Genomic DNA, 14,757 nt, shown 5'->3' with positions numbered 1-14,757 from the left:
TTAAAAAGCAATTAAGAGAAAATATTAACCAGCAGATATGCAAATCACAGAAGAATGGATTCTAATCAAAAATCAGAGGAACAAGAATTAATAAGTAGCTGATACACAGCTGAAGACATAGCTTAAATTACAGAGTTTCCAAATCTACAACAATATTTCAAACATGCAACACAACATATATATTGGATATAGGTAGGGTTTTTTAAGAAACAGTTTACATATTTTAAATGGGAAAAACAGTACTAGCAGGACTCAACAGGACAGACAACAATTAAGAGGGCCAGATTATCAGCAATAGGAACAGGGTAGCAGCAATTATGAAAAGCAGACTGTATTTCAGCTAGTTCAAACTTCTATCTCTTACTCCTGTACTGCTGATTTTATAAAAGATTAATTACAAATCAATGTGGAAAAATAGCCAACATTTATGCTAAAACTATGCTAGGGATCCACAATGCCAAACAGTGCCACTATGGTAAGTACTCCATTGTCCTCTGACAAAACAGTGAGTTCCAGCCCACCTGAACTTGGATCTGGAAAAAAAAGAGTATCAAAGCATTGGGCCTGACCATCAAAACTTTCTTCCACAAACTAGCAGGTCACAATAACTGTGAGCCCATGAAGACTGAAATCCTGTTACTTAGAACAGTAAATCACACTAGAGCAGGCCCATTTGAAATAATGGTATTTACAGAGGAGTTAACAAATCCCCACTGATTCAGTGGGTCTATTTAACTATAGTTCAAACAGTCGGACACGACTTAACAACTAAACAACAACATTAACTGCAACTTGCTATGCCAGGCAACAGGATTTCAGCTGATGTGTGCCTTTCCACTGAGCAATCAACCTCCTGATGCTGGACTACCGCATACTACACACTCCATATGGCATCAGTTCTTAAGTCAAGACTGGGAAATGCGTGGTTCTTTACATGCTGTTCATCTCCAATTCCTATCAGTCTTAGCAACCAGTGAGGGACAATGAGAGCAGTGGTTAATTAGTATCTGGAGGGCCACAGGTCCTCCACTGCTGCTGTAAAGCCACCACATCACATGCTCATTGGGCCCTTGGCTATTCTTACTTAGCATGATGAAAAATATTGCCCCTGACATGTTGGAGAAAGCTTTTGGAGCAAACCAGATAACATCACTATGACAGTAAAATAAAGCTAGCATAAGCCCCAGTCTTCCTCTTGAGGTGAAGAGAAGATTAGAGCAGATGCATTTAGAGCTTCTTAAGAACCACAGAAGACCAGTAGTACTGCTGGGAAATTAACAATTCCTATCCTCACTAGTTATAAACTTAAAGCAGGACTCAACCTTGACTTTTTTTGCACTGCACATCTAAAATGTTGTGACCATCATGGAAGGGATGTGCAGTGGTAGGAATGATCCCTGCTCCTCTAGCAGCTCCAAGCTACAGGAGCTCTGGGGACAAGAGATTGTCTTTAATTCTATCTTAAATTTTAGAGATATAAATGGCATCATTAAAATAGTCCCATCCCATGCAAGAAGTTATCAAAACCAGCCCAAGTTTGTGGGTCTGAGAATCTGACATGTCTGAAAATAAACCAGATAAAACACTTTCAGCAATATGGGTTTCAAACTTTCTGTTTAAGTAATAAAGGCCCAGAGTAAATAGGGTAATACAGGGACTACAGCATGTCATGTAGACAAACAATTCCAACACCAACTTATCAAAACTGAAAGACTAACAGAAATGATATATGCATTTTCACCTAATGTATGTGCCCTCCAAATGTACCTGGTTACAATCAACATTCTAGTTGAAGGGCAGGGAGACTGTACATCTATTATAGTAGCTTTTATTCTACAAGTTGTAGTAATTAACAGAAAATGAAGCTAAAGGTTGTGGCATAGACACTGGCTTGGAAGTATGCATATGATTTCACAAAATCATACTTTTAACCAATGCTAAATTTACAAACCGATATACTTCCATACATATTCCAATTCCATGTTTCCCTGCTACAATTTTTTTGGGGGGGAGGGGACCTTTGACGCTCTAATAAATCTAAGCCCTAAGTATCACTAGAGTTTACATTCCAGGTTTTTTTATTGTTTAAAGAACATTTACTTCACTTGTTCATATTATGCTAGTGCCCCCTAGATTACTGGGTACAGCTATGATTCCGAACTATAACAGTCCTTCTGAATCAGGTGTGAAGGTCTGTGTTGCACATCTGGGCACATGATTCCATCAAAATGCTATTCTGTGAGACGGTCTTGTCTAAACACACCCAACTGATCAGAAAAACTGGCATGTCATAATTCACAAGAGTTCACGTCCTTTAAAGCTTTTCTTACCTTAGTTCAGGCGACTCAGCCCTCCCATATCGTTCCTGCCACTTCCCGATGCCTGAACTGGCTTTTCTGGTTGCAGTGCTCGTCTGCGACTGAGAAGAGGTGCTGTTTCTGGTGAGATAAATTTTCTAGGTCTTTCTTTTCTTATGTTTCTATCCTCCCCTATTCTTAGAGATTCCTTTCCACCCAAAACCCCTTTTCTCTTTCAGTTCTCTTCCCAGCCATCAAAGCTACACTAACTGACAGCATCAGTTCTAATGAGATATTAGAAACTGTTATTAATAAATTTATAGTGTCAACATGGGCAGCCTCCTTAACAAATCTAATTTTAAAGCTGATTTTGTATATGCAGTTCCTAAACTCATCTAGAAGTTTATGGGGTTTAATTTTTATTAGCTACTTTTCTAGATGTTTCTAGATTTTATGGACTGAATATGTAAAAAGGTTTAAGCTGCAAGACTAAATGCCTCTACCTTATATACTGTTGTTTGTAACACTGGTGTTTGCAAAATGGGCTGTGGAAATATCAACAAAATGATCTGAAGTTAACATGGAATGCCAAAGTTAATTTTGGAATGCAATCACTATCACAAGATTTCTAAATAAATACCATTACTTTGGTATAAACCTTGATTTTGGGCACTGTAATAACTCAACTGGGAATTTACCAAGGTGGCTAAAAATAAATGATTTTTAAAAATCAATTTGATTTAAATAGTCAAAAATCTCATTTTTAAAATTTAAATTCTGGTTTAAATCAATTTGATTTAAATCAAATCCACCCTGGATTTTACTTTTAGCATCTTATCAAAACCTTATCATAGCAAGTTTTTCCAAACTGCAAGGTTTTTTTTAAACTGAGTAACCAGAAAGTTACCTGACATTGTACACACACATATTCATTAAGTGAAGAGAAATTATATTACATCAAAGTATTTCAGAAGTTTAAACCCTCACCCCTTAAGCAACCATCTGGAAGAGAAAAGTGACTGATGAGGAGTTTAACTACCATATTTGAGTTCAGCTCTAATCCTAACTACATTGCTCCTTTAAGCAATCACATAATGATACAATCTCAGATAGTCATTTCTGCTACTCTCACGTCTTATTTTCAAACATTATTTGTGAATAGGTACTATTTTCCCCTTGTGCCTCAATACTGGTTCTAAAGTATAAATTAGGGGCCAGTAATTTCTACAACTGTGGCATATCAAGGATGAAGCCCTTTTCCTTCTCAGAATTGTAGAGAAAAACAAAATCCAGGCCAAATCCTATGTACTATACATTTACAGAAGAACATCTCACTGAATTCAGCAAAGAAACTGTCATAATTGGACTGTCCACTCTCCATACCTCAAGATAATAATCAAACTACTCTGTAGATTATTGTTCTGAATGCCAGTAAAATTAATTTACACCAGAAGTACGATAGCTTAAAAGAAATCAAGCAGATGACTGAAATACAGAAGAGAAGAGAGAAACCTAAACATGTTTATTTCCTCCTCCCTGTTGCAACGTATCTTCCTTTACCAATGACCATGTTCAAATGGATGTGAAAACTTTTTAGGCATGGAAACTAGTATGTACTGTACCTACTAAGATGAACCAATCACAATGAGAGCATAGCAATATACTTCCCAATTTTGTACATGATAAAATTTTATGAGTAGTTATGGCATTTTTGTGCTGATATGCTTCAGCAGGTTGGAACATCTGGCTGTGGAACTGGCTGCAGGGAGCTCATATCTCCACTGTGCCTGATGATAAGAAGTCCATTCGAAATAACCTGAACCATCATTGAGGTTACATGCCTGTACTTGTGAAGCCTTGGACAAGCTGCATGATCCCCGAGTGCAACCAGAAGAAGAGTCAAATACACCACTCCTGAGTACTTGATCCCTAAAAATCCCTGGCAGGGTTGCCATAAACTAGAATCAACTTGATGTTGCATAATGAATTAACTGTAGCACTTATGATCAACTGATCTCACTTCATAAATATAGGAAAGTGTTTTATTATATAATTTATAGAATGTTGTACTTATAATAAAAAATAAAAATGAGAGCCTGAGGTAAAGTGAAGATAAATCACAGTTAATATTTCCTCTCCACTTTCAGAAAAAACAGAGATGATTTTTGAAAAAAAGAACCAACATATAAGAAAGAAACGTCACTTAAAAAATGCATATGTACACACTTCTCTGTGGGTCATACCCCTTTTCTCTGACAATGCCAGCTCCAAGTATTTATTGATGTTCAGAGAAAACATCCACTACTGTCCCTCAATAAATTTATCTTCCCACTACTATTATCACCACCTGCCATTAGTTTTTTGTCACAAAAAGACTCTACAAAGCAATTCAGAAGTTTGAAGTGCAACTTTTACACAGACTGAATGCAAAGAAAGTCATGGAAACAATCGCTCCCAGACTCAATCAAGCCAAAAGAACAAAAGAAAGCATACACTGCAAGGTTTTTTATACATCTGCTGCTGATCAGTTCCAAGTTAGTGTACAAATGTTAGAAAAATATTTTAATAATAGTGTAAGTATCTAAGTGATCACCTGTCCTTGCTAATACAGACAAATGAAATTATCTTGCTTACCCATCTTATGTATTTAAGCAACTTATCACCAGATATCATGCCTGTTTAGATATTAAATGGCCCCTCATTTAGATGCTTTCTCCTTGTGTGTTCCAAATTATTACCAACTTCCTCAAGCTTTGAAAAACCAGTTTGCCACTGAATCTGAACAAGCTAATGCATAAACCTGGAAATTATAATCAAATCCTACTTTAATTCAAATCTGAAAATCATGCCTTCATGGTTCAGATGGCATAGGAAATCACTGTGTGCCAAAAATTAGAAAGGTCCTAATCAAACAGAGCAAGATTTTTTAAAAAAATCTCTTTGCACTCCAGGTGTTATTAATAGAATGCCAAGCTGCAGATAGGTCTCAATATTGGATTCAACCCACTGGGCCAATCTGAATGTCAAAATAATCCAGAGATTTGTTCCTCCTCCATGTGTAATTTAAAAAAAAAAAAAAGAAATCATGGTTTACTATATTAAGATGGAAAAAAGTATACTGACCTTTGAGCTTGCACATCAGCCACACTGTAAGCCCTAAATTCTGATTAATCTTAACTACAATTTGATGAAATAGACCAATTTTATAACCCATGAAGTTTGCTTGTTTCAAATAAACTGCATCTGTCAGATCCCTGTATTGGAATCAAAAATTTAAAAAGCTTTTCATTTCTTCATGCCTGCACAAGAAAAAAAGGGGGGAAAAAAGAGAAAGCCTGCAATGATCATTGCAGCTTGCTATGTAGCCCTTCTTTCTGCTGATGTTTGGTATTCAAACTTTAAAATGTCTGCATTCCTATCACTGATTATTCTCAACTGTGACAAAATAACTTCCATTTCTCCTAGTAAGAGATTATTTCACAGATATCTGATCTGAGAGGAAGATGGCAACCATTTCTTCCATGCAGTTTAACAAGAGGACGGTGGCAACTTGAAAGTATGTTCTCTTTACAACAGTCTGATAATACAACTACCCTACTGACCTGTTTGATGGGATTCCTGTCTTGAATAAGGGTGGGGGAGATGTAAACTCTGCTTTGGTTGGTGGTAGTGATATTTCTTTCTCCATGTTCCCAGTTCTGCCCTGCTGCACCTTCAGAATAAAGTTTTTTTTCATTAGGATTGTCTAATATAGAATAAAGATCCTTCCCAATATAGAAATAATACTAATAAACACCCTACTAATTCTAACATGGTACAACTGCTCATTCTAATAAATCTTACACAGGAATATTGTAGTCTGAACCTAAAGATCCTCACATCATATATGCCACTGGGTATGCCCAGTGAGTGACCATTATGTAATTCTTTAAATCCCAAAGAGCTTTCCATTATTAAGCTGCAGCCTAAATAGAATTTTCAATGAAAAGCATTTTTTTTCATGCAGAAGAGGTACATAAACTAAAAATTACGATGCAGTGAACATTTGACCAATTCAAGCCACCAGGTTTCTACCAGACAGAAAAAGAACTCATACTCTCTCCACTGTAGGAAAGCAATTCATCACGGCATCTGTAGAAAAAGCAAAGCAAAACTGCCATAATAATCATAATCTCATTAATCTGAACATCACCCCTGAGATGAATATGCCACTTTGCAACTGTAATAGCTCTACATTTACAAATTGCATGGTTAAGCCGTTTTGGGGAAGAATCCCAAAAATCTAGTCTAAAGACTTCAGACAGACTGTCTTGGGCATTAACTGCTATTTTAAAAAATTGCTTTTCACTGGCTAAGAAAGTTCCTCTCTATGCAGAAGGAGCTAAATGGTAAACAGACACTAGGTAAAGACAGCTGTAATACCTCTCCAAATAATAGGCAGGGGTTCTATTAGCTAGTTTTTTGAGGCAAGGAAAGACCACTATTATGCAACAGGTGAAAAGTTTTCATTTCAGCAAAAAGAAAAGTGTGATATTATACAACTGAGCACAACTATCTGCATTGTCATTGAAGGCCAAGAGATTGATTGATTGACAATATTTTAACCATGCCTTTCTCCTTGAAATAGACCCAAGGTACTTTACATCATTAAAAGAAAAGATGCAGAACACACAGGAACAAATGCTGCTCAAGTGAAGATCGTCACCCATCTCTGAGCATGACTGTAAAAGTTACTATGGTATGCAACAATGTTATCATCCTGCCTGTTAAACCACTATGTTCAAATCCGCCACCCAGGAAAACTATACTACCATGAGAAGGCTATACTAGAGTATTGATACACCCAGCCATCTACCCATATATAAAGGCAGTAAAGTACACACAGCCTTCACAATTTCAACAGGTAATGCCAGAGAAAAGCATCACTGCAATACAAAATTTCAGTGGGTTCATATCTGCCCATATAAAACATGGTGGTCAAATTTCTGGGTTTGTATAACAGAAATTCATTTGCAAGCCCCCAGTTAATACTGAAATATCTTAGGTCACTGCCTCTCAGGACAGCTGCAAGGCCCTTAGAGGAAGTATATAATTAAAACTAAAGATTATCAGCAACAAACTAGGAGAAACCTGACCTTGGATTATTATCTTTACATAAGTTTTTCTTTGTTTCAATCACCTCTCTTGCTCACAATGTTGAATCAAGATAAGAAATTCAATTGATGGCTTCCCATCTGGGACTCCACAGGAATTCATTGGCAAACATACATCATTCTACTCTTAATTAAGCCAATATATTTACATCTACCAAAACCTAGCCTAACCAAAATTTATATTTAACCCCTATCAAAATACTTAAAGGTGCAGCAAACTATAATGTCCCGGATTTCAATAGAAGAAAAATTGAGCTTCTAAACATTTTTCACATCATATGGTACTGCATCATTCCTCCATGTGCATTCTGTAAAGACGAAGCATCACCACTAATCTGTCTTGACGAAACCTAGAGAAAATACACTGGTCTCTCAGCAGCAAAACCATCTTCTTCCATTATCTAAGAGCATATAGTCCCCTCAATGTGAACCTTTCTCTTGGCAACATATAAATGTCATGTAATGACCATGTTTTTTTGGTGACGGCCTACTTGTTCTCCAGCATGAAGTATGTAATACCATACCTTTTCTCAGCAATGCACACAGCACAGAAATTCAATACATCGAAAGAATCTCTCACTTCATGCAAAGCCAGAAAGAAATAAAACACTTCCTATTCCCTGAGTCTTAGGGCAAGCATGGATTGAGTGTCATGTCTGCCTGGCTACTGGGCTTTAGAGGCAATCTCATTCAAAGTGCCTTCTTTTTCTCAGTGCCATCTGAAACTAACAAAATGTTTCGTCTCCTCAAAGGTTACCAAGCCTCTCAAACGGCAGGGGTCACTGATTATCCAATTAATGGCTATCTACCAACAACAGCCAGAATCTTTGTCAACCATTCCTTAGATGACAGTGTTATGTTATGTGTTGGGAGGGGGGATAAATCATTCCAGCCACCTGGAGAAAACACTGGGCACTCAAGAATACAGAAATATGTCATTGTTGATTTAGAACAACAGTGTGTGAAAGAGAGGCCACTGGATCAACTGGTTCTGTTGATATTCTGACTTATTTTCTTACTTGGGAAAGAAGTTCAATAGAAAATAAAGATACATTTAACATCAGTATTTCTGTAAAGCAGCAGTCCATCTAACTAAAGGAACGCAACATACAAGAAGTTAAATAACTGCCACAGCAATTATTAGTACATTAGGCCATCAAATCACAGGCTGCAGCAGCAGAAGTAAAATGTAAGATTCTACATGCAACAAATTTTGGAGAATACATCAAAAATGCTTGGAAAAATAGCTATGTCCATTTGTGTTTAGACTCAGACCTTGGGAGTGGTATGGCAAACAGTAATTAGAGTGACCGAGGAAAGTTTACCAACATTCACCTTAAAAAGATTGTATGTGCCATCTGGAATCTCTGCCCCTGGAGTTACTTCCATAGCAATGTCTTCGGCCTAAGTTAAATAACACATTGCCCATTAAAACACCACATTATGGACTGATGGGCTACATTACAACTAACAACAGGCTACAAGCTAGTTGTAGCTTGGTGGTTCCACACTATCAACACAAAGGCCAACAAAGAAATGGAGCAGAATTGCTGGATGATGGGAACAGTAAGGAAGGGTATGAATTTTTGAACCACACAAAGGCTTCTAGCACTCACTGTGGATACAGCACTATTTCAACTTCAAAAGAAAAAGCATCTCCATAATTTGGTAATCAGAGACTCTATTCATTACCGTGATTTTATTTGTAGTTGAGGTAACAGGTAAAATTTCAAGTCCCATTCGTATCCTCTTTTGTTTTTCACAGTATGCTTTCCAGGTGTCTTCATTAAAGCCATAATTGAAATAATCTGAGAGATCAGCACCTTAAGGGGGAGGAAGCCAAATATTTTAGGAGTTAAACATAAAAGATGTGAAATAATCCAGTCCTCCACATAGCCCCCAACATCTTATACATGAAACACAGCTGAAGAACCATTAAGCATCTAGTACCCTATAAATGAATAGTAGAACAATTTTTCTAGTAAACATTCAAAATGCATACAAGCAATTAAGAAGTCTAATCAGTTGATAGTTGTAAAAGGTAAGTGACCTGGATATGGGACAGAACAGCTTTGGTGGATGACCTGCACTGGGAATGGGACAGAGGAAGTGTGTCTCTGTTAGTTCTGTTGGGCCTCTCAACACCTTTTGATGCCATCAATTATTATATCCTTCTGAGCCGTCTCTCTGGGATGGGACTAGGAGGCACTGTTCTACATTGGCTCCAGTCCCTTCTGGAGGGGAGATCTCAGTGGATGGTACTGGAGGACTCTTGTTCAATGCCCTGGCTACTGACCTGTGGCATCCCCCTTGGGGCTCTGTCTTATCTCCCATTCTGTTTAACAAATACATGAAGGCACTGAGAGAGGTTATTTGGAGTTTTGGAGTTTGGTGTCACCAGTATAAGGAGGACCCCTAGCTCGCTGTATCCTTTACATCTAACTCCGAAGAAGCTGTTCCTGTTCCAAACCAATGTCTGGCATTATTAATGGATTGGATGAAGGTACAGAGATAGAAACTTAATTCAGACAAAACAGAAGTGTTCCTGGTCAATCAGAAGGCAGATCAGAGAATAGGGATTCAACTTGTGTTGGATGGAGTTTTGCTCCCCTTGACAACTCAGGTTTGCAGCTTGGGTACTCCTGGACTCATCACTGAGCCTGAATGCTCAAATCTTGGCTGTGGCTAGTAATGTGTCTGCACAGCTAAAGCAGGTGTGCCAGCTGTGACCTGTCCTAGGGATGCCTGATTTGGTTAGTGACATGCCTTAGTTACATCCCACCTGGATTACAGCAATGCACTGTACACGAGGCTGCTTGTGAAGATGGGTTTGGATTGGAAACTGGTTCAAAATGTGCAGTCAGGTTGCTGCCTGAAGCTAGCAACAGGGAGCATATATTCCATTATAAAAGCTTCAATGGCTGCTGGTCCATTTCCAGGTTCAATTCAAAGTGTTATTTATTTATTTATTTATTTATTTCATTTTATTTTAATTTAATTGTATTTGGGCCCACACTACCCAAAGGTCTCTGGGTGGCTTACAACACTTAAAATACAATAAAAATACAGAACAATTAAAATACAATTAAAATATATATGAAAATTGCCATCAGACCCACAGCTAATATTATTTCAATTAAAAGCCTTCTGGAACATAGTTCATAGTTATGACCTATGAAGCTTTATACAGTTAGGGTCCAGGCTATCTGAAGGACTGTGTCTCCCCATAGGAGCCTTCTTCGATCTTAAGATCTTCAAAGAAAGCTCTCATCTTGGTACCACCAACTTCATAGGCAAGAGAATGTAAGAAAGGCCTTCTTTATGGCTGTTCCCAGGTTGTGGAACACCCTCTCACCAAAGGCTAGGTTGCCCCCCTTCCTACAATGGAAGACAATCTTTTTAAAAACAACCTTATTTAACTAATTGGTCAGTTTTTGATCTTGTGTGCTGGACACTATTTTTATGTGTTTTTAATGCATTTTTACCAGTTTTAAGAAACTGTTTTAATTCTGTTACACAAATAATTGTTTTTTAGGAACCTTATGGCACAGTGGTTAAAATGCTATACTGCAACCAAAACTGCACTCACAACCTCAAGGTTCACTCAGCCTTCCATCCTCCTGAGGTTAGTAAAATGAGTACTTGGCTCATGGGGGTGGGGGGAATGTGTAGCCTGCACAATTAACCTGTAAACTGCCCAGAGAGTGCTTTAAGCACTATGGGCTGGTATAAACAGCACACTTTGCTTTAGTGTTATAATTTACTGTGGTTTTAGTTGGTTTGTTTTTTAATAGTTTGTCAGCTATCTTGGATCCCTAAATTGGGAGAAAGGTAGCATACACTGAAAATGAATGAATGAATAAATAAATAAATAAAATTGCCATATTTCCATATAACTAAAGTTGATTTGTCTAAGTTTTTGTTTCAGTTTGTTCACATCATGAACAAACAAAGTGTGGTCCATATGTGAATCCTAAGAGTTATTTTACCAGACTCTGAGCCCCTGTAGGACTTCCCCAGAAGCCTGTGTATCTGAAAAAATGGACAAAATGAGGATTTCTGATCCTGCAAGCTTCCTTAAAGACAAGAGCTGGTCCTTGCACTTTGGTTTGCTACATATTCTGAGGTTTTGTCAAGGTGGATTGGACTTTGTCTCTTTATTTTCTAGAACCCACATGGCCTCCTGGGGCAAAAACCGGAATGGAGTTTGGTCATCCCTGATTTACAAGAGGCAGTTTGTTTCAGTGTAGTACAGAGCACTGTATACCTAGCAGAACAATGGTTTACTTTCTCATCTGTTACTTGGAGAAGCTTGATTTCTGCTCATGTATACAATTCAACTGCCAATTTCCTACAGTAACACAAACTTCAGTAAAAAAAAAAATCTTACCTGGTTTTCTCCAAGGTTTATCCTCAAATGAATCCAAATCAACTTCTAATAGTGGAACACCATTAATACTTCCTGGTGCATCAAGATCAACTCCTTTCACTTTTGCTCCTATTAACAAATGTCAAGGTGTCAAGTTTCTGCAACTATACAACACATTGACAGTTCTACATCAGAGTTAAACTGTGTTTCTTGTCTGTACAACAATTTGCTGGCATTTATAAGCCTATCATATAACAAGAAATATTGTAAGAATCATCTAGTTAAAGAAAAGGGAAAAACAATAAAAATAAGTTGTTGTGGGTCCCCAATCGGGACTACAAAACATAGCATCCACACCAGAATCAAAGAACATGACAGACAGCACAGACTACAATAACCCAAAAAATCGGCAGTAGCTGAACATGCCCTGAAACAAGCTGAACATAAAATCCTATTTCAAAACAGAGAAGTACTGGACAATGCCAGCAATCATTATGTTAGGCTACGCAGGGAAGCCATTGAAATCCACAAACACCAGCACATTTCAACAAAAAAGAAGTCTAAGAATCAACAAAGCCTGGCTTTCAGCATTGAAAAATACAGCCTGCAAAAAGGTCAATGAACTCTACCCAGCCATAAGGACCAGTTAGTACCACACACAAAATACTACCCAACGACACCTATTTATCACAGTGACAGATCATCTTCCCCCTTAGCACAACAAAACATTGATAACAAAAAACACCCTGATCACAGAAACACCCAATCTCCTGAAAAGAACAAAAACCTGATCCCACAGCTACAAATACTGAACAATCCCACACACTACACCACAGAAAGAATTCTAGCTCCTGTCCTCTGAAGGTGCTGGCCACAGTGACTGGTGAAACATTAGGAAGAAAAACCTCCAGAACATGGCTAAACAGCCTGAAAAACCCACAACAACCATCAGATCCCGGCTGTGAAAGCCTCGAGAACACAATAAAAATAAGCTTCTATACAATTTCAATCAAATACTTAACATTTAAATTTAGATTGTGTTCAGCTTGCCCACATTAGACTTCAGATATGACTTTCACACATTTCTGAGCACAGGGTAATTCATAAGTCTTTTGTGTGACACACAGGAAACTGATGTATGTAAAGTCCAATTTCCAAGGATTTTCCTAGTGCTACATGGTATTCCTTGCCTGTCTCCCATCTAAGTACAAAAAATATTGAGGTACCTTAAAGACTAACAGCTATATTTTAATGTGAGCTTTTGTGGACAAGTCCACTTCCTCAGTTTTCTTAATCAAAATGACAAAATCAGTATCTTTATAACTGTACACAAACAACTGTTTTCTCATTCCTTGGCACAGTGTACTAAGTGGGATATTCAGTAAAATAAACTGCATGTCTCCCAATTCTCTAGTATGGAATCATAGAAGATGCTTACCAGAAGATCCGTAAGATCGTCCTCCTGTTTTAATATTAAGATTCACAGGTGCTGCTCCGTACCTGAAAATTAGCATTCATAATATGCATTATGTACACAGCAAACAAAAATGTTAAAACATACCATCATCTACTTTTTAAAAAAAGTAGAAACTCAGAATTGTCCAACCCATTGGTACATATTTCTACCGCTAAATTTACAAATGGGCAGGAGATTTCATTTTTAAAACTGTGCTTCTAAAAACAGATACAGTGGTGCCTCGCTTAATGAGGATAATCCGTTCCAGCGAAATCCTCATTAAGCGAAATAAAAAATCCCATTGAAACGCATTGAAAACCCGTTCAATGCGTTCCAATGGGCTGAAAAACTCACCGTCCAGCGAAGATCCTCCATGGGGCGGCCATTTTCGGTGCCTGTAAAGTGAGGAATCCGTCGAAAAACACAGCGGGGAGCCATTTTACACAGCGGGCGCCCATTTTGAAGCTGCCGATCAGCTGTTTAAAAACATCGTAATGAGAAGAATCGGTTCCCGAAACAGGGAACCGATCATCCGGAAGCGAATTTTGCCTATTAAAACATCGTTTTGCAATTGCAAAAGCGATAGCAAAACAGTAATCATATAGCGGTTTTGTCGTTTAATGAGGCAATCGTTAAGCGAGGCACCACTGTAGTATTTTTTCAATAAAAAACACACAATACAATTCTCTTCTAGGGGTGTTTCATGTTTTTGGACTGCTACCCCCAGACTTCCCCAGGCAGCAACAGAATTGGATTCCCAACTCCCAGAAACCTCCAAGAACTCTGCAGGCAGTATTCTGGAAGTTGCAGTCCAGAACAAAAATCTGTACACCACTACAGGTAACAAGCCAGAGCATGGGGATGGCCATGCTGGTGATCTTGCCTGCTACATACACCACTCCTAGAAGAGCTGCACATGAAAGCCACCCATCCACCTTCCTGGGCCCTGCCAAAGTGCCATCCCATGCCCTGCATTAATTGTTAGGTGCTGGCACCAGCCAAACATAAGCATGCAGCACACCTCCACCTTCCCAGATTCCACACACTTGCTCCACCAGTATGCCATATGCCCCATCTGGCATAATTGGTCTAGAATGCTGGGCACACAGTCTAGTCAGGGGTGGTAAATCAGCCTAGCTGCAGCAAGCAAGAGAATTATATCTGTCCTGATGCAAATGACCCCATCTGGTCAAAGCTAGGTGGTAAGAGTCAGCAAAATACTCTAAGGGGGAGGGGGTCTCATTTCAGAAGCAGTCAAGGTTGCTACAGAGACTTGACAACCCCAGAGATGTGCAAATTAGTGTTTTTGGATCTCAGCTTCCAGAATTTATCCTGGAGAATTCTTGGAGGCTTCTGGGAGTTGCAGTGCAATTCTGGAAGGTGCAGCCTAGGGAAGTATGAGAGTGGCACTTCAAAAACAGAAAAGGGAATATCCCTACTCTCTTTCACAACATATGTGTCTTTGCCTGAAGACAATTTTTA

The 14,757-nt window shown here is 38.3% G+C and overlaps 1 protein-coding gene across 14 annotated transcripts in view; it reads right to left on the bottom strand.

Moving 5' to 3' along the window:
• The window catches only part of FIP1L1 (factor interacting with PAPOLA and CPSF1), a 47,098-nt gene that overhangs the window by 24,042 nt on the left and 8,299 nt on the right, over window positions 1-14,757 (bottom strand). For 6 of the 14 annotated variants that reach the window (XM_073001265.2, XM_073001264.2, XM_020792513.3 and 3 more), the window contains exons 5-10: window positions 13,258-13,319; window positions 11,841-11,948; window positions 9,143-9,273; window positions 8,786-8,854; window positions 5,900-6,009; window positions 2,331-2,438 (exon numbers count right to left, since the gene is read on the bottom strand). In XM_073001265.2, coding sequence (XP_072857366.2) covers window positions 2,331-2,438; window positions 5,900-6,009; window positions 8,786-8,854; window positions 9,143-9,273; window positions 11,841-11,948; window positions 13,258-13,319 — 588 coding nt within the window. The remainder of the gene's footprint in view (window positions 1-2,330; window positions 2,439-5,899; window positions 6,010-8,785; window positions 8,855-9,142; window positions 9,274-11,840; window positions 11,949-13,257; window positions 13,320-14,757) is intronic. The other 8 variants (XM_073001262.2, XM_020792515.3, XM_073001260.2 and 5 more) reach the window with 3 other exon arrangements.

This window comes from Pogona vitticeps, chromosome 5 (genome assembly GCF_051106095.1).
Source record: "Pogona vitticeps strain Pit_001003342236 chromosome 5, PviZW2.1, whole genome shotgun sequence".
In the NCBI taxonomy this organism is placed as follows: domain Eukaryota; kingdom Metazoa; phylum Chordata; class Lepidosauria; order Squamata; family Agamidae; genus Pogona; species Pogona vitticeps.
The sequence above is the reverse complement of the archived record's forward strand: the minus strand, read 5'-3'. Positions and strand labels throughout refer to the sequence as shown.